The 26,339-nt window shown below is 39.4% G+C and overlaps 1 protein-coding gene across 8 annotated transcripts in view; it reads left to right on the plus strand.

Moving 5' to 3' along the window:
• Window positions 1–26,339, plus strand: part of kirrel3b (kirre like nephrin family adhesion molecule 3b) — a 152,429-nt gene that overhangs the window by 105,378 nt on the left and 20,712 nt on the right. For all 8 annotated transcript variants that reach the window (XM_086036351.1, XM_086036350.1, XM_086036352.1 and 5 more), the window contains exons 5-7: window positions 7,281–7,438; window positions 12,116–12,266; window positions 21,913–22,018. In XM_086036351.1, coding sequence (XP_085892477.1) covers window positions 7,281–7,438; window positions 12,116–12,266; window positions 21,913–22,018 — 415 coding nt within the window. The remainder of the gene's footprint in view (window positions 1–7,280; window positions 7,439–12,115; window positions 12,267–21,912; window positions 22,019–26,339) is intronic.

A 26,339-nucleotide genomic window follows, 5' to 3' on the forward strand; every position in this document is an offset into this window, starting at 1 on the left:
CATCATGGCAATAATACAGCTATGTGCAATTTTACTCTTGTGCACAGGTTACTCTTGTACCGAGACACTCTTATATTTTTGTCACATACAGTACATGGATGCTATTTTTCCCTTTTACTCAAGGAATTTGCACTAAGCTGATGTATTCTTTCTTATATACTGACTTGATGTACACTACAGTTGCTATGGATACCTTTTGATTTTAAAATGACAGAGCTAGGTCAGTCACAATGTGACCATGGCCTTGTGACAAAGCATTGGATTGATAGCTTGTCATTACAAGAGTGATTGCATGCTAGCTATTTGTTTTCCTCCAGCTCCATTGTTAATGTGTTGGACCTGCGTATCAGCACTAAATATTTATGCAAACAAATGCGCAAGGGTATCTTTTGTTGTTGTTGGTTTATATTGAATCAGTCATTTTAGTATATTAACCTGTAAACACTATGGGTCTCATTTCTGATTTCGAGTCTGCTACAATTGACGTGGAAAAACAAAAGCAAATACAAATGAACTACCATTTGTAAAAGAAGATTATGGGTGTTATTTTCATGCCCAGTGCAAGTCTTGCACAAAACGCATTGTAAATCTACGCAAGGGTGGGCTCGACTAAGTTTTGGTATTTTCACGAGGCGACGCAGTGTGGCGTATATTAAAAAAGGTGCTTTGCACCATTGTGGGGATGAATGCAGCCGACTTGTTTCACCGCCAATCGAAGCGGCACCTTTCATGGCCTTTAAACACCATGCGCAAGATATATACACTACAGTAGATAAGCATATATACAATGTCTTGTTGAGGACAATTTCTTGTCCTAAATCCCTATAATTGACCAGGGTAAATAAACAATTTGGCTGTTGGAATGGGAAAATGTAGAGTTTTAAGTGTTTCTGTATCAGATACTAGATGGACTTAGAACTACTTCTATGGTATCAGTGAAGCTGAGAACAGGTGCATGATTATAGTAGACAGACTGAGTGTAGGATCCTTTATTTATTTCAACACGTAGAAAAAACATAACAGCAGGAGGAAGAAAAAGTGGCACAGACCACCCTATTCTGTAAAACAAACAATATATCAAGGTCATGTTTTACATCTATACAAAATGAGAACGTGTCTTTCTTAATTGGAGTTTTATGTAGCACCTAACAGGCTTTTCTTTCATCTAAAATCACATGCACAAAAAACATAAAAATATTTTTTTTTCTCATTAGTCACAGTATATGTTCAAGTGAACGAGTGATTTTATTTTATTTTTTCAACTTTAAATGGCACACACAATGAATGCCCCGAGTTCTTCAACAACAGCCCCTACCCACCAGCCCCCATCGAACACCCCCACCGCCCCCTTTTAGTTGCCCCTGCTTCATGTGATGGCCACAGACAACGCCACCTAAAGAATGTTTCCTGTTTCCTATTAAATCTATAATTAAATCTTCGGCTTGCTTGAGCCCTCCAGTCCAGTCCACGTCCTTCCTGCATTCCTGTCTAATCCTCGTATTATATGCATTTGTGTATCTGTGCGCTTACCTGAGGAACTTCTGGCTCTCAAACAGACGTAGAATGACAGCACTGACAGAAGAGTTTTGGTGATTTGGGCCAGTGAGTTATCCACGTTCCTGCATCCACCTGCACTCGAGGTATTCCCTCTCCTGCCCGTCGTTTTGACTGCTTTCTTTCCTGATCTATCGCAAAACTCAGAAAGCTGTTGCTAACGGTGACAGGCGGCCCCATGCCTACTTTCTTCTGCGCAAGACGGACAACCCAAGCAGCTCATTGTTGTTCAGGACACGTCAGCTAAAGCGCAGCAGCTACACATTACATTTCTTCTCTTTGCCCTCCTTGTGAGCGGACCTCGTGCCTTAATTTCCAACTCCAAATTGCTTTTTCTCAATTGCTCACACGCTGGGAATGCCAGGGGGTGCTCCCAAAAATGTTCCCAATGCTAGTTTGCAGAGGTCTCTCCCAAATTTGGTTGGTCCAGCAGGTTCAATATCAGCAAAGCAGTTGTTACTAGCCTGAAGGTGAGAGTCAATTCCAGTACGAGAGTAGATTTCATGAGATTAGCCTACCATCATATGAACTCTTTTTATTTTTTCTTGAAAGACGTATTACATTAGAGTTTAACCAATGTTAAATAGTCTACTACAAAATGATCGTACAGTGGAACTGCTCATGTTGAACACATTGTGTTTGATGATACTGGTCGATCAATTCAAATCTGTTTCCATTTTTGCCATAGGAAATAATTAGTTACTTAATCCCTTGTCATCAGACAAAACTCTATCAATTGTGTAATAATTTAAGCAAAGGAACACAGTAACATTTTGTCCTTGTCCATAACCAGGACGTATGGGCTGTTTTGTACAAAACAATGCAAGAAAGTGTTTCAAACTTTCCCAATTACTGTAGCGGTCCATTTTTGACTCAAAATTATGTTATTTTTAGCCTAACTGTTTTTAGAATGTAGGAGACATGCCCAACCAACGTCCATTTTCGGTAAAACAAGTCAAAGCACTTGAGAAAACTACATGTAGTGTTATTCAACTTTACACAAGACACTGTGCTGAGAACAGTGGGAAACAAAACGAGCAAGATATGGAAAAGGCACACAAGGAAACAAGAGATTACATGAAGATAAACTAAATGTAATCCAAACAACGAACACAGGCCATGACAAATACAGCATGTCCATTGTGAAATATACAGAAGCATTTACATCACAGGATATTACAACTTCCAGGTTCTTTCTCTACACCTACTGTAATTAAACTGCAACCCTCTACAAGATGGCACGGTGCAAGTGCAGCATATGAGAATGAAAATTAGCGGAAGTGCACAAAGGAAGTATGCTTTTATACCAATGAGAGGAAAAAAAAGTAGCGAGCGATGCCGGGTTTGCAGTGAGTCAGACCTGTAATTAAAGAGGAGCGATCAATCTGTCCCACTGACCACACTACTTATGCCAAGACTATCGAATAGCTGCAGTAAAGAGCTAATTTAGAACCATTAGGGACTGCCGAGTTTGCAAACAGCCCAGTAATGATGATGGCTGATTCAAGTTCAGGGCTTGGACTCTGTATAACTGTCAGACCTGGTAGTAATAAGGTGGACTAAGTGGATGATTTTAGATGAAAAGAAAGCAGCAAATTAAATGAGTTTCACATCTTTAATTTATGATATGTTATGGGTCAGTTATTTTTTATTTTTTTACAATTCCCCTCAGCACCCACAATGAAAAGGATATGAAAATCTCTTTTACTTTTAAATCTGCCTGTGAGCCCTAAGTGCTCCACTGGCACTATGCAGTCATCCCAAAGGAACAGTAGGGAAGTAGAATGGGACGCAGTAGAGGCTAGACAATCCGACAATCCTAATTTGCATACGCATCCAAATTGCTCACCGTATAGAGAAGATAGTCTAATGCCTGAATGTTGTCATTAAGATTTATTCATGGGTAGCAGAACTGTCTTTTGTGGGTCCTTGCTTGGCCCAAGTTTTCTTAGAAATCACATTAAATATATTTTTTTCATAATCCTGCTAATGTAATGAAAGCAATTAACAAATACAGTGATGGAACAGACATTGCGGCGATAAAATGATAGCTGCATGAAATCGGTATACTTGTGCTTATTTTTACTTTGACAGGGAGCAAAAAAAAAATGAATCTGTATTTTTCCTCCTTCCTCTAAGAGGCTTTTAAGAGTTTTATGTTCAATTTAGTTGTGTGATGGTTGTTGTGATTTCCGAGTCCTATCGGTCACATATTGTCAGATTATCCTCTCATCTCCATCATGCCATAAAACGCTTTTATGGCTGCCTTCTATGCTTGACATTTAATTAACGTCCGAGTGCTGCATCTCTGCTATCAACTGCGACAGTTCCCCTGTTTTTTGGTGGCGTTTTATCCCCTAAGTGACAAATGTTAGACTCGTCACCGGGTTGTGATGCTCGTCACACACTCCCTGTCTTATTTACATATACCACACAACAGAACAATATAATGAGATCTTTGTGACCTTGTTTTTTCCACTTGGCAATGAAGGGCAAAAAGGTGCACGCATTCTTACAAACTGTGCCTACCCTCCCCCCGTTTAACCAGATTAGCACACATTGTCGTCTGATCTGCTTGTGCTGACCTGAGAATCCCCATGCTCTCCAAACTCTCTGCATATTACCGGTAATAATGAGCAGCAGATTAAAGGGAGCCGGACAAATGAACGCTGCATTTTAAACTGAAAGAAAGAATGGCAACCAGTGTGGGAATTGTCTTTGATTTGAAGTCCAGCCTTACTGAAATAATTGTCTAGGCCAAAGCTTTCCCATAATACTCATTCATACTGCAGTACATGCAAATGTGTCTGTGGATACAAACCTAATTTCAATTTGTCATTCACAATGTATGTTATTTGTAACGTTAATGTTGTTGCCACGACACTTAAGAGAATAAAGGTAAATCTTCTCCGGGATAAGAAATTGGACTACAATATGCCTGTGTATGACAGGTTTTAATGCACCACTATTCTTGTAGTTTGTTTTTGTTTAACAACTACCGTAAATCATGAGTCATCCAAAGCACAAAACAAGAAACTTGGATGTGGGCATTCGTCAATTGTGCCCTTAGAACCCAAGCAGTAAAGGTACGGTGTCAACTGAAAATGCAAACTTCAGCGTGTGGTATTTAACATTTTTACGATCCACCACCCGCCATAAAACACATTATATTGCCTGGTGATGTGTACCTAAACTAAAATATAAATTGGACCTCACAGTTAAACAAGGAGTCAGCTGTATGGCTTACAGTTGATGGCATTACTAGAAGTTTGATCATTGTCTTTTTATATTTCACTGAAACAAAAAGCAAAATGTAAAAATCAATTAGAAAAATAAATGCTTTTTTTTTTTTTTAAGATTTAAGCCTGTATCCCACTGAGCGGCAAACATTAGCGACTGTTGGTGAAAAGAGCGAACTGCGTGTTCACGTCAGTGTTTGGTAGACTTGAGTTCAGACAGGCAAGCAAAGTTAGAGTGTCAGTATTTCTGAATAGTTCACTGTGTATCAACTGTTTTGCACTCCTGTGTTGACTGTCATGTTACAATTCCAGTTTGGATTTTTTGCCCTTAGTTACAAAGCAATACATATTTAAAAAGAGAAAAAAAAGTCAGATAAAACAACCATTGATCAATTGCCTGTTAATTTGGCCCATTGTTTAGTAAAACATACATTGCTAGCACAAAGTCAAATAAAATTGCATTTCCGAGCAACCTCTACTACATTAAAAACATAAACTCAAATGTGCAAAGAGAGATCAATAAAGGATAGGCAATTTCAACAGTAATCCTTTGGGTAATTCTTCGGAGCAGTTATCATAAAAGTGGTTGCAACAAACAAATAAAATTATATGATGTTGGTATCCCCGAATGTGACAATTAATTCAAAAGCTACAGAGATAGGAAAAAAATAGATACATAAAGTATGGTATGCACGGCTTTTTCAGCACATCACATTGCAACTCCTTCATGCAAGCTGTCACCGCGTCCAATTATACATATTGTCATTAAATGTGCAAAACAGTGTCCCAAATTACATTTCCTTTATTTGCATTCATCTCCGGTGTAGTCTGACAGCATAAATCTAACCCATAACAACCCTTCCTTCCAATCATGGCACTTGTGTAGAGAGATTCGACAGCTGCCTGCAGCCTTTGATTTCATCTCGCCCCAGATCTGCATTGTAATGAGGATTCAGGTCAATCAATAATTCACTGCAGTTTGAGTTAAATAAATAAAAAAAAAATGTAAAAAAAGAAAACAGCTCATGGGTAAAAGACGAGCAGGACTTTGATCAATGGCATGTAGGCACATATAGAGTGCTCCTGAGATGTTTCCGTCTCGCTATTGAATTTGTCAAAGCAACGGGAGTAAAACACATGTATAGCTGTGTGTCAGAGAATGGTTAGTGAATTACAATTAATGTAGATATTTCTGCTTGGATCGTATGTACACATATATTGATAGATCTATTCAATGGAGATATAGTTGATCGTATAAGGGATCTCCAGTGATGTGCTAAGTTTCTTGTGCATCTGTAACAGCAATTATTTTATGGCAATTGAACCCAATTTTTTGTAGTATGGATACATACATCATACTCTCTCGATATATTAGGCACACCTCTATAATATGATTGTATATAATGCAATGCAAAGTTATACTGTATCAATAATTAAGCTTTCACAATCGCATTGATGTTCAGTTTTTATCCGCAAAATATAACAAGTGGTGTTTTGGGGGCAAATTTTGAATTAATTGCAGCTATTTGCGATGTGATAAAACGTGTTGGCAATTAGCCTTAAATGAGTTGACTTGCTCGAGTCGCCAGATAGCCCGTATAGATGCAGTATATATATATTGCAAATATCAGCGGTGAGCATTTTACAAAATTTTGCTGGTCTGTCATCCATCATCCGTCGGCGTCCTGGGTACCCATCATTTTTTCAAGTCAAACCGAATGGTATTCGGCATTTGGTCAGTTTGGCAGTCAGTCTGCCAGAAGTCCATCGGTTAGTCAATCCCCAACTCCACCCTCCCAAAAACCATTCCAGCAAAACTGCCGTCCCTCAGTGACGGACTGAGAGGTCCGTCGGTACTTGAACCGGTATATTACTCTGAAGGAAGAAAAATCCACTTTCATCAGTGCTTAGTCTATCATTTTTTAAAAGTGTCCCATCATTTGTCAATCGTCAACAAAACGGGTGTCCGGCCTGGGTACCCATCCGTCATTTTTTCAAGCCGAATCAAATTGTTTTGAGGGATCCATCATTACTTGAACTGGGTTAGTGACGATTACGCTGAAGGACAAAAACCCAATTCCATCAGTGCTCAGTCCGTCATTTTTTAAAAGTGTCCAGTCATCCGTCAATCGTTAACAAAACGGGTGTTCGTCAGTGATGGACTGTGGAACCAGTCCGTTAGTCTGACGGAATGCCCACCTCTGGTATATGCAGTACATATATGTCGTAAATATAAAAACAAAACCCACAAATTGGTTCATCCCAGTAGCGCCATTTAAAAGTGGTTTCCTTATTTTGTGTCTGACTTGTCTGTTCCTGCCCTCCTCTGCTTTGTGCAGCAACAATCAATTTAACATCACAGTGTAATTTTTGGGCCCAGCAATGCAAAATGTGGCAACTGTGTATGCCAGTCAATGCTCCTAATTTACAAGCTATCATCTCCCTGGGATCTCTTACGCTCTTCCTCTCAATGATCTCCATCCATAGTTCCACCGGAGGACCCCGTCATCAGCGGAGGGCCAGTGGTGAGCCTGAGGGCCGGCGACCCGCTCAATCTGACTTGCCACGCCGATAACGCCAAACCAGCAGCCTCCATCATCTGGATCCGCAATGGAGAGGTCCTCAACGGGGCCATGTACTCCAAGGTAAGCTTACAGGCGTGTGTCACAGAGCAGGTTTGGAGACTCTGGGGGTGGGAGGGAAAATGGGTCTTGCATGCAGAAGTCAGTTTTCAGGAGAATATAGTACGATTTCAACTCAACTCAAATGTATTTCTAGAGCACTTTAAAACAGCCATAGCTGCAAAGTGCAGCACACAGAACGTACTGTTTTACCAAATTGCTTAACTTGAGTATATTTTCTTACAAAATATCTGTGAGACACAACTTTGCGTGCAATGATTTTATTTCTAGACAGATCAGGAGCAAAAACACCTGTTGGTGAACATCTTTGCATTTGCTGTAAATAATTACTGCGAAGGTTCCACACATGCAGAGTTGTTGGTGGACCTTTGCCTCGCGATCCAGATGGCTCTTTGAAAGCAATTCCCTTGAAAATCCAGGTTGGTGTTTTGATAACAAAAACACAGTTTTTTTTGTTGTTGTTTTTTTTGGGGTCCATCATACAAATCAACTGAGACAAGCAGATGGCAAAATCATGGAACAATCAGTGACGCTTCCCTCCTGTTATGTTCTTCTTCAGTTGCACTTGTCTTTATTTTACCAACCTGTTTCCAAAATCTGTGCAGCAGACTGCCATCTCTGTTGCTGACTGACAGAATGTGTTTCCCTCGATTTTAACGCTACACATTCACACCAGCATGCTGTCGTGGTCACCTGAGCCCCTCAAACTCTTGACTGACATTTACACGCTAGGCTAATAACAAAATCAACACTGCCATGTTCTATTTCCATTTGCACAGATGGCAAAAAGAGACCAAGGACTTTCAAGCACTAACAAGTCCCCTCTTCTCCCCTCCACGCTCTTCCTCACCCTGTCCTGGCTGACTCATCCCATTATCGGATTTTTTCAAAGAGCTGATAAATGCAATTGATTGGACTGGGGTATGGTACCAGGCTTATTTGAATAAAATGATTGCTAGAAGTGCTTCTTGTTAATGGCATAAGGGGAGAATGTGCTTCCTGTCTTCACTTACGCTTAAAGAGACAGCAGATATGAGATGAGACATTGTGCACTGATATGCTGTAGTAGATAGTGGATACACACAAGGCTGAACAGATCTCAAGAATGCTCTCTAATGACTATGCTATACCATGCCCAAGCTAAGACCAATAGAAAGAAAAAACATTTTATTTTTTTAGGATCATAAGATAATTTTGTAAGAATAAAAAAAACATTGAATAGTAATTAGTTTGTATTCTGCAGATTAATTAGTAACTAATGTTCGCAGAAATAATTTCACCCACACGAGTTGTTTTTGTCTTTCCAACGTGTTCGAGCTAAACTAGAGGCAAAATGTATACCTTGGGTTGAAGTGATCAATGCTGCTTTACTTAACATTAAAGAGTTATTGGGTCACTTCCTCCACCAAAGGCTTAAGCATTTGTCACATGCAAAATCAATGAGTGAACGACCGCGATCAAGATTCTTAATTGCTAAAACTGGATTTTAACACAAGATTGTTTTCATGAAACAAGAGGAAAAACTGTCGATTCAATTCAAGTCAGGGAAACTTGAACAAAATTCGGGTGTGCTTTAATGGAGAAACATTGTGTTATACTCTAAGATTGAGCTGTTGTTTCCAGTGGTGCATTCCAGTTCTTGTACTGGAATGACAAAAACTATGTTGAGAATAAAAAACATAGTGTTTCCCCTCACTTGAAATCCTTCTCCCTAATGTCATTCATATATTTTATACCCTGAGAAGTGAGCAAATGATGGTTGTTTTCTGTTAGAATGAGAGAACGCAATGGTGACAGTTTTATGGGCATCTCTTGCTGGCAACTGCATTTTACTGTATAGAAAATCAGGTTGCCATTCTTCTCTCCATAGAAGTTTCCATAAGCCAACCGTCTTTTTCTGACTTGCAATAATTTGGGGGAAAATGAATTGTGAAGTTTGACAGCGAAAAGCCTTTTATATGATTAATATGACTGCATGTTTGACATAGCTTTCTGCTACTATAACGACACATATAACAGCAATACCTTTTTATCTGTGACTGTGAGTAAGGGAGTAAACAACAATTAATCTCTTCTGTCATTCAGTCGCCAGCAGCTTCATTTATCCAAAGGTAACGTGCCTTTCTCCGTGTAATTGCTGCATTTTCTTGCACCTTATTTTACCATATTTAGGGGGTACGGTTTATAAATAGTACAAACTTTAGTCAGACTATGTGTTTCCCAGGAGTTGAGACATGTTAGGTCAAACGGTTCCTTTGGGGATTTTGACATTTGACTCATACCATGAATCCACATTTAAATGATCAGGGTGGAATTCATTGCTACTTTTGGTCTGGACTAGATGGCAATACAATGCAATGAATACAATATTTAGGCACCAAAGCCATGATTAACAAATTCATTTAGCAAAAACACACACGTACATAGACATCATATCATACTCATACATCAGGTCATACTCAATTTTGAGTGCATTTTTTTTTTTGTTTCATGAGAATTTGATGTTGTGTTCCTCTTATTGGATGCATGAGCAGTTTGCAAAAGCACAAGCGCTTGTGGACTGCTCTTTTCTAATGGTACATCACACAGTCTTCTGTAAAATATTTTATGACACCAAGCGTAAACACACACAAAACTCTACAAGATTCGCCCCCAAGAAAATTCACTCCAAACTGAAAATTAAATAAAACAACAATAACAACAACAAAAAACAAGTGCCGTGGAATGATAGGATCATCTTTGCAGTACACAGGCCTGCAAGTTTGACACTTTTAGACACATTTGTAAGAAAGCAGATATTCCTCCAAACACTCTTGGCGATATTCTTATCCCATTATGGCCATTATGAGATGTCTTCTGGAGCATGAGGAAATCAGATCAGATCACATTGATGGAGGGAAGAGGGTTGATGGACGATTGGCAAAAATCACAATGTGGTAGTCGTTTACACGGCAACATTAGCCATCTGCAGCTCTAACACACAAAAAACAACAACTACAAGACAGATTCATTTCATTCTGCAATATCATTTATCATTTTTAAATCACACTGATGGATCATACAGGATATGCATTGTTGTTGATGCTGGCCCTATTATGCGTGCAACATGTAATGAAAAAAATCATTTATGGACTTTGAACCTCTGTACAAGTATCAGCTGCAAGCTCAAATCTTCCGTTCATTTATTACCGTTATTATTAATAAATGTATTTGTATCATTTAATTCATGTTATAAAAGAATTTCCTAAACCTAATTATGGCACCTTTTTTCAAAACATTTTTTTAGCGCTACATATCTTCCATGGTTCGAGAAGTGTGTTCTTGTTTTGGAGTCAACTGGGGTTTAAGGCTTGTGTACACTTTGCCAGTGGAACAGAGGTTCCACCACAGTGTAAACACACTGCTGGTTTGGCGCTAGAGCAACAAATTAGCTTGTCTGGCACCACATCAAATTTTATTGAGTAGGTAATCCATTCAAATTCTCCTGTTTTTTTTTAATTAGCAGATAATCCCAGTTGATTGGATTGGATTGGATAAGATACCGACTGATTAGCTAGTGACAGGTCACCTTCTTGTCAAGATCATGGCAAAGCAGTCACAGTATTGCTTTGTCACGTACAAAGTAAGTTGACTATTATTATTGACTAATGTTAGCTGCAATACTGATTGTGGACCAACACAGTCTGCTGATGACAAATAAAGCAGGCTCAATTTTACATATACTATGCCAGTTCATTAAAGCAAGCACTTATATTTATTTTGACTATGTTATTATTGACCAAAGGAGCTTCAGCATTGAAGGGGAAAACTCTTCTGCCTTGTTTCCCACTGTTAAAATAATTGTTACGTTCCCGTTATGCTTTTCCAAGTAAATCAAAAGAAGGTGCACACTATCACATCTTAAGATGCAAAACATTCTTTTGCAATTTCACAAATGTTTTAGAAACCTACAAAAACATACACACACAAAAAAAAATGTGATTACTCTACCTGCAGGGATAATGGCATCCCAGTGATGTTGAATGTTTCAGAGTGAGCTGGAAATTTCTCAGAGTAGAAAGGGATATAAACTGACTGATCTCCGTGTATCAAATGTATTATAAAGAACATTTAGAGTATCAGTTTTGCGAAAATAATACAAATTGTATTTTAGGAAAATGTTCATTTTTGGGGCATAGCGGTGAGAAATAGCATATCATGCGCTGCTTTTACAATTTCAGCGTCATTAAAGTTCTGTTATGATATACCAAACAATATCAAAGTAGATCAGAACATTTTTTGGGTTAAATATGAACCCTGATGTTCCAAGGGAAGCAAATCCACGGCCCGTTGTTGAAGGCATATTTCAGGAAGCTTTTGCTTCTTTTTATATCAACCGTTGCTGTAGACTTTTAGAGATTGTTATGTGATCAGGAATTCCAATTAAGATCAGGAATCATATCAAATATCTCTATTGTCATCCCTGTGCTATGTAGCCCCACTGGGGCGACATACTACACATGCATGGTATCCATGACACGATACAATACAATAAAATGTTATTTACATTTCATAACAGCTAGAGCTGTAACAAAGCACTTTACAAAACAACAAAAGGCCATAATACACAACATATCTGACCACGCAAGCAAATGTGATCCAGAGATAAACTTGACTTCTTCCTCCCTTCTCTGTCTGCAGACGTTGCTCCGCGATGGGAGGAGAGAAACCACAGTGAGCACGCTCTACCTATCGCCCTCCAACATCGAGACTGGCCAACAGATCATTTGTAAGGCCTCAAACAAGGCAGTCCCCAACGGCAAGGAGACCAGTGTCACGATTGACATCCAGCGTAAGCGCATCACTTCCACTCATTTACTTTATAACGTATTCCTTTAAAACTCATGGATCTTCTTTTAGCACCAGTTGTATTAAATTCATTTTGTCTTCCTTGTTATCTATATTTTGGTTGGTTCATATAGAACAAACAATCGTGATTTTAGGTCGTTTAATTGCCTGACATGTTTCGGCGTGTACTTCCGCCTTCATCCGAGTGTCACTGGTGAGTTTGTGACGAAATTAATCTTTTATTATACTAATCTCTTGCATGCACAGTTGATAAAGGTCAACTAGTGTCAGCGTTCTGTGTTTGACGCCAATTAGTATCAATATCGTGGTACCATACAGGACAGATGATAGCATTGCATCTTTTTTATAGATGAAAAATACAAACAGAGCTATTCATCTATCCTGAGCAAGATCGGCTCTACTTTGATTGCTTCTCTTCCGCCATCCATCTTCCCTTGATTATAACGTGCACAATCTTCTTTTGAAACAGGCAAAGCATGCCCAATGTGAAAAATACTTCGAGGCTCTTATTGGGGGAATCTTGGATTTTTTCCATTGAGAACTGCTCCTAGTGAGAGGGGGGAGTTTTAGTACAAAAGGGATTTTGCATCGCTCGCAGCCCTGTCAACACCATTAAGCATGACTAACAAAGCAGAAAATGCTATTGGAGAGCCATTATGACGGACTGCTACGTTCCTTTCAGTAAGTGCATCACAACAGGCAAACATGGCAAGAGTGGGCACTGCACGATCTGGCCAGTTTAGGTATAAAATGTCATGTGTTGTGCTAGCACCCCTTGCAGCGTGCCGAAGCTATTGTGCTATTTCTGTCATTCAGTCACGGGGAAAGTGATATAGACGTAGATATTTCACTCAACCTAATGATGTCGCATCGCGTTTGCCGCCTCGCTACGATAAGTACAATTCAACCCTGAAGACTGAAAGCACACGAGAACTAAAATTAGCATTCCAAAATGTGCACAGTTAATAAAGGTCCCGGAAAAAGAAAAGCAAAATCCCACAGCGTGAGAACAAAGTGAGCGACAGCGGAGACTAATTGTCGTGACTCAAATTGTCTCCCACAAGGTTTAGCCTCTACGCTATCCCGCTTTTAACCCGCTCCTCCCCCTTCTCTCCCTCCTACTCCCCCCTGCACTGACTCGACAGGTAAGGTGTTCAGCACAGCTCGGCAGAGCTGCTTTATTTTCCGCTAACATACACATCCAAATTAAGCTGCAAAAATGAAACATGCCGTAATTGAACTCTGATTCACGCGTGTTGGGCATCAATTTGCCTAATTTCCATGCTGCCTTATTCAATTACAAGGTTCTTGGCTCAGCAGGAGAATTTGAAGCACAGCTTGTTTTTCAACACAAGGGTTTCGGTGTTGTTTTGTTCCATTTTAATTATTATTTTGTCCTTATGAGAGGCTCAAATTCCTTCTATGTCACGACCTTCTTCTATTCAATTATGGACTACAAAGAATTCAACGAAGAGAAGGCCATTCGGAGAGAACAGATATTCAATTAGGCTTTGAACCTGTTCAATGAATTATTAAGTGTTAGCATCAAAGATATAAATTGCACACTCATACTGTAGATATTATGAATTATTTTTTTGGAGGGGGCTTTAAATGGTTTGAATCTCAATCTCTGTTTTTATATATATATATATATATATATATATATATATATATCCATCCATCCATTATCTGTACCGCTTCTCCTCACAAGGGTCGCGGGGCGTGCTGGAGCCTATCCCAGCTGTCTTTGGGCAGTAGGCGGGGGACACCCTGAACTGGTTGCCAGCCAATCGCAGGGCACACAGAGACAGACAAACATCTGCACTCACAATCACACCTAGGGGCAATTTAGACAGTCCAATCAACTTACCATGCATGTTTTTGGAATGTGGGAGGAAACCGGAGTGCCCGGAGAAAACCCACGCAGGCACGGGGAGAACATGCAAACTCCACACAGGGAGGCCGGAGCCGGGATCGAACCCACGACCTCTGAACTGTGAGGCGGACGTGCTAACCAGTCGGCCACCGTGCCGCCATATATATATATATATATATATATATATATATATATATATATATATATATATATATATATATATATATATATATAGAGAGAGAGAGAGAGAGAGAGAGAGAGAGAGAGAGAGAGAGAGAGACTGGCATAGTTAATGTTCAAAACCAGTTTTTTATTAGATCTTTTTTTTTTTTTTTCAAAACAATTGATATTGGATAACTTCCCGCGGCACAGCTGATGATCTCAACACTGGTTGAGAATCACTGGGTTTGAACAAGCGACATTCCCATTTCATCTGGGAGTCACTTGCTTGCTGTCTTCTTGATCCAGCTGAGAGAGACTTGGATACAGATGGAAAATACATAGCTTGCCTGTTTTGAAATATTCTAGCTTTGCAGAGTTTTTCAGAGGCTCCACAGTCTGAATTGGGCCACAGCCAGCTAGAAAGGGATCGAAGAGAAGTAGGGAATAAGCAGTCAGTGTGATTTGCTGCACACACACTCACCTGCACTTGATAACACACAGCACCAGAGAGGCTATGAAAGTATGTTTGCATCATAAATACACCAAGATGTGTTCATAACTGTCCTTTGTTTTTATATTATACCATTATACATACCTGTTTATGTTTTCATGTTGAAAGGTAAGCAATTTACAATCTATTTTTTTCCTGACAGGGTCTCTGCATTAATTCATGTTGAGAGTAAATATATTCGACTTCCTCATCTTTTGAATATCCATGCTCTCATGTGTTTCAATAAGTGGTGTCTCGGTGGAGTAGAAATATAGGAGGGATTAATGGCGTACGTTTTAAATGCTTCTTATTAGTCTAAGTGGATCCCTAGTGAGCGGCCGATTGCAGCATGTTGCTGAAGGTAAACTTCACTCTGCAGCCTTCGCTTTTCCCTCACAACCTGATTAACTGATTTGCCTGTAATGCACCGGGCACAGAGGCTTTTGATGTCTATCTTGGACACATACCTCCGTGATTTTTCGACGATGAGCTGCAAAGTGGACTGAGGGAACGTTCCCGCTAATATATAAAGTTAAAGCGTTATAACTAAGCATTTTCCATTGCATTTGTCCTCAATCCAAGATAACTATATTTATTCGTTTTGATCAAATAAAAAGTTGCCCTTTAAAACTGCATTCGCTTTGCCATCGACGCAAATTTAAACTCTTTGTTATTAACATCCGCATTTACAAGCTGCCGGGCTTTCCCGCCTTTGTAGGCACATTACTGTATTTCTTCCTGCAATATAGCCACCTGTGGAATAATGTGGAATGTCAATGCACACAAGAACAAATCAGCATCCACGGCTTTAAAAGCCCACCAAAGGACCCAAACTGCTGCCATTTACTTTTTCCAAACGTAATTATTTTTTTTCAAGTCACCTTTGCCTAAACTTTCTCTTGTTGTATTTCACACAGAGAGATTATACTATCATTATTATACGCCTCTTACAGTAATACCATGAGTACATGAGTCAAGCATGGATCATCAAGATTTATGTTTTCCTGAAGGATCTGTGAGCCAAAATGGTGTTGATTGTATTCCCCGATGCAAAGATGGTTAAGGTGACAGGATGCGACAAACTGTCAACTGCACATATCCTTTGCAGCCTTGTCCCTCGCGCTTTCAATTTCCTTGCAGTCATATTTGCCATTATCTGCTTGATTAAGCGAGGAGAGCATGCACTGTCGCTGAGTCTGCTAGCAAAACCTGCTCAATGGCACATCTGCATGTCCTTTATTAATTAGTCTCAACAAATGGCATCCACACGCGGGTCGGCTTGTTTGCAACGCAAACACACAGCGAAGCCTGGCAGCGCCTTCATCTGCCAGCATATTCCGATGTGGGTCAACGCTCTGTGGATGCAGCTGGACTTGTAAATGTTGGGGGGGATATTTATGACGTTTGTTTTATTAGTGGGGAAGACGTGGCATAGTTGTTACTGGATGTCCTTACAGTAGAGATGTATATCCAAAGATACAACGTAAGGTTACGCCGACACAATCTAATCGTTATGATATTCACAGAGGGAGAATTTTTGAAACAGCTCTTGTAGTGGATCTCATTACATTTCGTAGCTGCACTTAATGGAGGGTCCGGTGACTGTACAAGGAAGCACAGTGGGGGGGTTTTCCACTGATTAGAGAAGTCTACAGGGAATAAGTGAAGTCATGCATTGGATGAAGTCGCTCATCCGCTCTCAATAATTACTGTCCCCTAATTGACTGCGATGGATAAATCTGAAGTCAGCAGTCTATCCGGGCTTTACAATTACACCTCATCACCTTAAATCCCACTCATTTTAGCACCTAGAGTATTTAGATGGGAAATTGTTTAACCCCAAGACAACTCTACATTAACTTCTTTTACTGAGGTGAATGCAAATTATGGACATTGGCGAGAAGACACTGCAGTTAAAATACACTTAATATGGAGTTGTTTTCTTTCAAACGACGCTAACGGAATAAAGGCAGAGACACACTTAAAGGGGAAGTCAACCTCAAACTATTTTTCCAATAATAAGTTATATGAGTTGAGAAGAAAAATTGTGTCACTTGCTGTCGACTGAAAATGACATCAGTGTTGCTCAGGTAACAACCAATCACGGCTCACCTGTTTTCTGAAGCTGAGCCATGCTTGGTCTTGACCTGAGCCCTGAGCAACTGTGATGTCATTTTTAGTCGACAGCAAGTGACAAAATGGCCGCCCCGTGAGATGGATTAAAACAGATGGATTTTGCTGCTTAATTTGTATTCCACAAACACGATATTTATCAGAATATCAAGTTTAGACTAGTGAGGCTGCATAGAACATATCAATGTAAAGAAATAAGTGGGTTGACTTCCACTTTACACTTGAATGTGAGTGAGATACAGACCAACATGAATGGATGTATGATCTTGTAGGCAACTCTTGTCGGACTAGGTTAGTCGGTTGTACCTATTAAAGTGGATCGTGAGTGGATGTGGATCAACTTGCTTAATTGTTCTATGGTGGAACGCCTCATGATAAATGTGTTTAACCGCATTGTTGTTTACTGAAGTAGCAGGCCCAGCCAACCATATGACGGTGGCATCATATTGTTGAGGCTAGACACAACAAGCCAGATGGCCCGCAAACAGCTCTACCACACTCATGTCGGAGGCTGGTCCGACTTGCCAACAGCTGTCTGCAGTGACCTGCAATTGAGTTTTAAGAAAGAAACACAAAACCAATCAATGTTTGCACTATTTACAGGAAACAAGAGTAGAGGGAGTGAGTTGGAGGATTGTCCCAACAAAGCCATCTGATATTCACTTACCACTGATCGCTTAGACCGTACTGGATGTCTCACCTCACTTGTAATTTATCCTATTGTTTGAGTGGAGCTGCAATCACCCGTTTCCCTCTCTTTTTTTTTCCCCTAGACTTGACTCTGACACCCATCCCCTTGCAAATTCCCTGTTTGATAAATCTAAGGAATCAACATTGTAAATTATTGATGTGCTGTCGCCTTCTCAGTGTACCGCCCACTCTGCAAGCCATGCATTTATACATTAAAATGGCAAATTGACTTTTCTTTTAAGTCAGTGTATGTCATGGCGTAAGGGGAAGTCAACCCCCCAAAAATTATTTGCAATAATATGTTCTATGCACCTACACTAAACATGGCATCCTGATTAATATTACGTTTGTGGAATATGAGTTAAGCAACAAAATCCAACCATTTTTAGCCATCTCAAGGGGCGGCCATTTTGACACTTTTTGTCGAGTGAAAAATGACATCACGCTTGCTCAGGGCTCAGGTAACGACCAATCACGGCTCACCTGTTTTCTAAAGATGAAGCTGAGCCATGATTGGTCGTTAGCAGAGCCCTGAGAAACTGTGATGTCATTTTCAGTCGACAAGTGACAAAATGGCCGCCACCCGATGAGAATAACAAAACAGGTGGATTTTGTTGCTTAGTTCATATTACACAAACGCAATGTTAATCAGAATGTCATATTTGGGCTAGTGGGCCTGCATAGAACAAATTCTTGTAAAGACATTTTTTGGGTTGACTTCTGCTTTAATGGCTAAAAGGTAAAAAAAAAAGTCTTGAATACTTGTTGACAGCTCGCATGGCTGTCAAAATGTATTGTGTTTATTTCGGATGAAATCAGTGATTTTGCAATGGCAGTGTTTCTTCCTGATGGGTCTTTTAATGGGTCAGCTTCAGTCATTGGGTGGAAAGATTAATTAGTGGCTGGATTGCTTGCATTTGTGTTGTCAAAAGTCTCTCAGCAGCTGGACCACAAGCGTCAAAAAATAAATAAAGAAATAAAAATAGGGATTGGCATGGATGAAAAGTAGAATGAATTGGCTTTGACATTCGTGTGTCTATTAGCAGAACCCCACCCCCACCCCTCTGCCTTCCACATCCCCCCCAACTCTTTAATGTCTGCCTTGCTGCTCTTCAGCTTCTGGCTGGATTTTTATTACAGGCCTCTCCAGCGCCGCATCTGTCATTTTCGCCTTTGAGGTTCCCTCTGCCCACATTTTTGTCCACGCAATTAACCACTTGCATGGCTAAAAACACCCAACGGGCTGACTAACATTGCAGCTCCAAGTGTAGATTGGTTTGACACACACCCACATGCCCTGTAACAGGCACACGTACTCCTTTCAAAAGACTACACAGAGAAAACTCACCAATGCAGTTAGCATAGCGTTACCAAAAGAGGAATATGTGTTTTTCCTGGTTTACAGCTCAATCATTTCTAACCTTGCACAGTCAAGGTGAAATAAATGCTCCGAGATACTCACATGACGTGATAAGAATTTCGAAAGGCTTTGTAGAAAAGTAATGAATTGTAATGAGTGTTAATCAGAGAGATCAAGTAGTGCGCAGAACATGCATCAAATTTAAATGTTGTATTTAAGTTATGACCTTATCCTTTTCTTCCGAGACAGATGTCATGACTATCATCTGTACGTAACAATCTATTAGCCTGCACCATTACTTCAGATTAATTAGGTTTTTTTTTAAATCATGGAATGATAACATGGTGGAATGGTGTCTGCCTCACTGTTTTTAAGGTTGAGGATTTGAGTTTGCATGTCCTCCCCCTGCTTGCGTGGGGCTTACTTTTTTACATTCCCAAAAAAAATGTGTTCACTTTTTTGCATGTACAATTAACAATTTGAGTAGTATTAAAAAAAAAAAATAGCAGTTTGATTAACTTGGTGAAAAATTGCTGAGCGCTATCCCTATCAATTGATTAAATTATCAAATGGTTTGAGTTCTTGATTGCTTCAAAAGACATTTTTTTACTACAGTAGGAAATAAGATGTCTCAACATCTTTTAAATCCATTGAACTATATCACACATTTTTGTGAATTGTCCACGTCTATTGGGAGTGTTGATTCAGGACTCGACATTCGTTTGTGCCTCACTATGGTAGAAGGCACATATACACAAACAGTGTTGCTAGAAAATAGCCCAGTTCTAATGTAACATCATGGCTTATTTTTTTGGATCATTTCCTGCAAAATTCTCATTGGAAAACATTGAGCTGGACCACTTCTTCCTCGTGGGCTTCATGACAGCTGAGCAAGAGGCAAACATCTGCACTGCCGCAGGGCAAAAATCAGTTTCCCTCCACATTAAAACCACCCCCATTCGCAGCCGTACACACTTCACCGTTTGGCTGCACAACAGCAATGTTTGTCTGTTGTTTGACTGCTCTTCATCCCCGTCCAAGTACAGTCCCTTGTTATTGCATTAGAAGTGTTGAACATAGAGAGCAAAGACACAGCGCACATTTTGAAACAGATGGCAGCACAAGCATCGACACCAAAAACCATCCCTTACCCAAATGACTAATCCACCGTCCTTGATGCTGTAACAGAACACCAGCAGAACCGCAGATGGCAAAAGGTAATGATCATGTTGTAGAGGTGAGTCGAGTAAATACAGTAAATGCCTCTGCACAGATTTGTCTTGTTTTAGTTTCTTGATTTCGACAACAGCATCGGAATCATATGACGATGATAAACATAGTCTTTGAATTCCACCTCGTAGTATAGCAGCAGACTGGCGCAAACTGCCATAAGGAAAAATAGGATCCAAAAAGATGCTCCAGTGATGCACAGTGTGCATATCAGCTGCTTGTAACACTTTACATTGACATAATCAGAAAAAAAAAACACTTCTCCCAAATGGAGAACTTTGGCCTGTGTCAACAAAAAGGCCAAATTTATGAACACAACACAACACCTACAGCATAAAAAAAAAAAAAAAATCTGCAAAACGGCCTCGCTCATTTGGAAATTCAGTGCATGTGGGTCTACAGAGTAAATAGCAGTTTGTTTGTTTTTTTTTTTTCACAGGAGACAGCATTGAAATGGAAATGAGCATGTACCTTCAAAAGAAATGCACCTTTCTCAATTAGGATAAATTAAGTTGTTTATTACATTTGCATAATCTGAATGCTTGTTATGTTTCTCTGATGTTGCTCATTGTAATATTTGTAGTGGATCACACTGTGGACTCCTCATTGTTTTTTTTGGTGTTTTTTTTTTTTTTTGCAAATTGCCATTTACTGAACCTCATTACGAAGTCAAGTTTTCCTTTGATTTCATTCTCATAACATTGTAATAATGATAAAAATATAAAAGGTAGCAGTTCTTCCAAAATGCATGACTTCATTCTACCTTCTCTGTGTATGGAAATACTTGACTTTCTTGGTCCCCTAATCATTTTGATACTTTTTAATTAAAATTTACAGTAGACAAAACTTATTGGAGGCTAATAAGGCAACTGGCTAGTTTGATGAGTTTGAGTTTTGTATGCATATGCGCGGTGACACATTCGACAGGTTTATGACTGGCTGCCCTTTCCGTCAAGTGTCACATTTCATAGTGGATAAAGATAGGCTATGTGTACTTGTTTTGAATTGCTCTTGTTTTTTTTTTCATTTCTTTATGAGTCATTCACTCTCATTGACAGGCCGCTATTATGACGGGTTGTAATATTATGACTTTCGTCCTGTAGTGTGCTGTTTCTAAATGTTTTATTTTCTTTAACTAATTCACTGCCAGACATTTTACCCTGATGTTTGAAAAAGAAAAATCTCTCTCTCTCTCTCTCTCTCGCTCTCTCTCATATATATATATATATATATATATATATATATATATATATATATATATATATATATATATATATATATATATATATATATATATATATATATTTTTTTTTTTTTTTTTCCTGGGAGTGAATGTCCGGACTGTGAAAAGACAAATAAATAAATAATGTCCTTGGCAGTGAATGAGTTAATATCACAACTTTGTCATGATGTAATTACTTAATTCTAATATGATGATAAATACGCCTTCCTAAAATTCAGTGTTTCTTGTAATAGTCTGATTTTATTCTTATTTCATAGCTTCACTTTTCCTTTTTTTTCTTCTGGTGTGGCCCTAATGCTTCATTGTGTTTCTATAAATGTCATATTTCACGACTTTATTTTTACAGGCAAGCAGCCACCGAGAGCAGACAACGTGGCATCTCTTCCAGTGTATATCGATATATCACTGCCACTTATATCTCGTTTGTGTCTGTGCTCTTTTTTAGATCTTCCTCTTGTCAATCTCTCAGTGGAGCCTCAGCCAGTTCTTGAGGGGAACCTTGTGAGGTTTCACTGCTCTGCAAAGGCCAACCCCCCTGTCACGCTTTACAGGTGAGGTCATTATCAGCACGGAATAGGCATCAGATGACAATATAATATCTGGTCCTTTAGTAGCTAAAGTGACACGTGTGCAAGGAAGCTTCAAGCAAAATCTCTCAGTGCTCACTTTACCTAAATTCCAATATGTAATTTACAGACAGTTAATTAGTTAAGATGACGAGGTTCAACACAAGAGTTCTATTTCGATATCTGTTTTTACAAACATGGTAAGGCCAAGTAATGACTGATACTGTCAGAGAGATGTTAATTTACCTAAGCTACAGTGAATTGAATGAAAGTCTTTCAGACAGTGTCAGTCTAAAATCAAGCATTATTATCTTTGTACAGGCAACACTGTTATGCACTTCTTGTAATGGATCGCTGAACTATGAAAAAAAACAAAAGTATAGACCTCACAAACTCATGAAGGGAAGTCTTGTCATGTCCGACTAGGTTGCAGTCAAACAATCCTGTGATTTGCTCTTCAGCTTTTTTCTTTGTGGTCAAGATCTCAAGATTACAGCTTTTTTGTTGTTTTTGAAAGATTGCTTTGTGTTCAAGTGTACTGTGTGATGACATGCTTCCCCCTTGGGGATGTGCTTGTATTGTTTACATTGCTGTGCAGGAGATGGACACACAGTGTGCACTTATGGGGCTACTGTTCATCAATATGATTATATTTTTATACTGTAGCACTCCCGGTATTATTTTCAGCATCCAACAGTTTGAAATGTACGTTACTCGATTTCTAAACTTCTGAATATGCATGTGCTCAGTAAAACAACAAAATGGACGTTAATTACGCTCATACGTTCTTGTGAGGGGCTCTAAAAAAGTGATGCTAAACTGATTTGTCAAGAGAAACAGAATATATATATTTTTTTTACTGTGTGGGAGTTTTATTTAAAAACATGGTGAAAAAAAATAAATGGAATGAAATCAATAACAAAAGGATTTGGCTGGCCATGAATTGTGTAATGATACTGGGAAATGAAATAGATGTACAGTGCAACACACTCACAGGTGGCAAAACAGAGATGTTGCCTTTTTTGATGGATTCTGGCCTTTTGAAAAAGATGTGGTCGTGGTGGAGACGAGGCTGGGGGTGGAGTGGTTTCAGTGATATTGTTGAAAACAAGGTTTGTATTTGATTGCGTGCACTGCAGAGACAGGGTGTCTATTGCACCGGCAAAGAGATTTCACCGCTATTGTCCGGTGGCTGGATCAATGCTTGAAGCGCAATTCTCCTCCAGATATTAAGAGCTAAGATGCAATGGCAGATGTGATTTTTTTTTTTTTTTTTTTTTTTTTTTAAGGCCTCTGGACCAGCAACATCCATGACTGGAGGTCTTATGCTCTTGGGTTGTTTGTCTGTACCAAAATTGACAACAACCTCTTGAGGTTTTACATTTTTAAAAATAGGATATTTGGCAGTCGGCTCTGCGACATTCTGCCCGTTCGGCGTACCGAGGGTGTTTCCTTTTAGATGCCTGCGGCGCACCTGCCAATTTGGTGTCTGAAAGTAGACAAACTTTACACCTGCTCAAACCAAGTATTGGCGCAGGGAGTGCAATGTGATTTTGGTGAATTTGATTGAGGTGCAGGCAGACAGATTCTTCAGCAAATCAGTTTGTGCTTCCACCACGTCAAGGATTTTAAAGAGAATGAGAGGAACCGCTTCCCAATGGCTACGAATCAAGATGGCTGTGTTGACGCCCACAGCAGCACAAACTGCCCGTGTCTAACTGCGCCAATATCAACACTTGGATGTAGGCTGCCCATTTGCGCAGTTAAAGCACACTACAGGCCAGATGTGCGCTGGACACAAATATAAAGCCCGTAATCAGCATGAACCTGAAAAGGAAAATAAGTTCACCGAATGGATAGAAGAAGAAATTGTTAGAAATTCAATAATATTGACATAAACTCTTCACCTGTTTTCCAAAACATATCAATTTTCTACAAATCCTAATTACTAATTTTCCATTTGCAATGATCCAGCTCTCCATTTTTGTTTCAAGCACATTACACATAATTAACCCCTTTGATCGTGATACTTATTAGTGACCCAGCATTACTATTATACTAAAGTTTAAAATGAGAATTCATATATACAAATCTTAAAACAACATTAATGACCTTATGAGGATGAACCCTATTGGTTTTGGTGGTCATATGCAGCCTTCTCTTGTAGCGAAACCATCAAGTCAACCTCCAAGTCCAGGCATTTCTACAAAGAAATGTTCAATCGCCATACAACCATGTACCACATTTGAAGTTCAGCTTCCATTTTGTCCATGGGAACTTTCTGTAAATGTATCTTTTTAGACCTCTTTGACCTTTTCTTAGCCTTCACCATGTTTATTGTTTTAGTTATCAACAACCTGAACGGAGTGTATTTGCTTTTAGTTAAAGCGACCTCTCTCCCCTTCCATGTTGCGGCGGTGTCTGGCTTTTTGTGACTGATGCAAGAGCATTCAATAATATCCAGACAGAGTAATGACTTTTGATACTTCAAGGTTAGAGCCACTCTCCCTCACTGTTAGAACTCCTCTTTCAAAGTCCCCTGCTTAGATTTATCTGCGGTTTATATAAGCACTTCACCATTCTATGCGCTACTGCCGTTTGGAGGTGGATGGTAGAGTGGGGATTTTGGGGGCCCATAATGCACGCCTGAAAGCCTTTGACTCGTGAGAACCCCCCACAAATTCACCCTCTGGAGAGCAATCTCAGTCGAGGAGGGCAGGAAGCTGATCAAGCAGTGTGGGGCTATTATTCAGTGCTAATACACTCTGTCTAGCCCGGATCAGATAAAGCACAAGGACAGGGTAGCTCTTAGATGAACGGCCTCTTTGCCATCCCTGGGAGAGCCATCCATTCCCAGTGTCCACTGCACCACTTTGCAACCCTCCATTTACCAGACGCTTCGAACAAGGGTCCGAGATACTGCCGACAGTAGGCAAAAGTCATGGTGGTTTCTGATGACTAACACCGCTTTGGATCGCCCAATAAATCTAACTTCAAGCATTAAGACTGAGGACTGAAGAAACGACTAATGTAATGAAATGTCTTGCACAAAATGTGTTATCTGCATTTGCTGAGGCTACAAAAAAATAAAAATAAAACAACACAGAGGCCTTTGGTTACAGGATCCATCATTAGCTACTTGAACTTGACTGTTCCAAACTAATGGTTGATGCGGGTTCATCCTGGTAATCGAGCCTCCGACCATGCAAGGAGATGTGAAAATTATAAAACAGATTTATATTGGAGAATGGCGTATTGGGAATGTGCTCGTTGGAATCATATAGGTAGTACAGCCAGCTGGGATGCAATCCAGTTTCCAACCTTTGATGAAGAAACCATTTTTTTTTTTTCAGAGATAAACAAGAAGTCACTAGAGATCGCAGAGAATGGCAAACAAAGAAAATTAGGTCCCATGTCTGCTGCATAGAACTGTGCACCAAAGCGTCAACAACGCTCCTTATTTGCATGGCCCTCTTTGGATTATTTATATGGTTCGGATCCTGATTTGTTGTTCTAATAAAATGATTTTGATTGACCCCATTGGTATCAGACCTTCCCTGGTTGCAAATAAAGCGGCTTGCTCTTGCTTTTGGCATTCCCCATTCAACATTTTAAAACACAGTTTTTTTGTTGTTGTTTTTTTTTCATTTGTCCTTACTAACACCTGATGACATTACTTAATGTATATGTCTTCAATAATGTTTTCGCATAGTATATCTTTGGAAATCATCCGGTCATCTGTCCCTGTTTGTGAGCCAGACTGCTGTAGTTTTTTTCCACTCTCTGAATAACACTGCCATATTTAAAATCAGCACAGTGCCGTGCCTAGAGTCCTGTGTGTTGCAAGAACAAATACAGTATGTGCATGCAATAAATATACACGGACTGACTTGCCTACTCCATATACTAAAATAGTCACTCAACACATTTCTTTGTCTTAACCACTTGTCTAAAGCAGACTCTTTGGAAGGGGTGAAAACCTCAAGTTAATAACTCATTCAATTATGCCTTTCTAGACCTTACTTACTGGAACAAAAGTACCTTCCCAAACTGTCTCAACAAAGTTGGAACCACAGTACTGTCATAAATGTCCTGTGAATGAATGAATGAATGAATGAATGGATGCTTATTTGAACATGAGGAAAAAATACATTCATTATAATAACAATGAAAAGTTTCGGGGTGATGAAATAATATTAAATTAATTAACATGTGTCCTACTTATAGCACACTTCATATTTAGGTCTAATGTATAACCCTTAAAGAAAAATTGATTTTCTGCAAACTAAAAGAGTGCTAATTCAAC

This window comes from Filicampus tigris, chromosome 7 (genome assembly GCF_054856515.1).
Source record: "Filicampus tigris isolate MCC_2025a chromosome 7, RoL_Ftig_1.0, whole genome shotgun sequence".
NCBI classification, from domain to species: Eukaryota; Metazoa; Chordata; class Actinopteri; order Syngnathiformes; family Syngnathidae; genus Filicampus; species Filicampus tigris.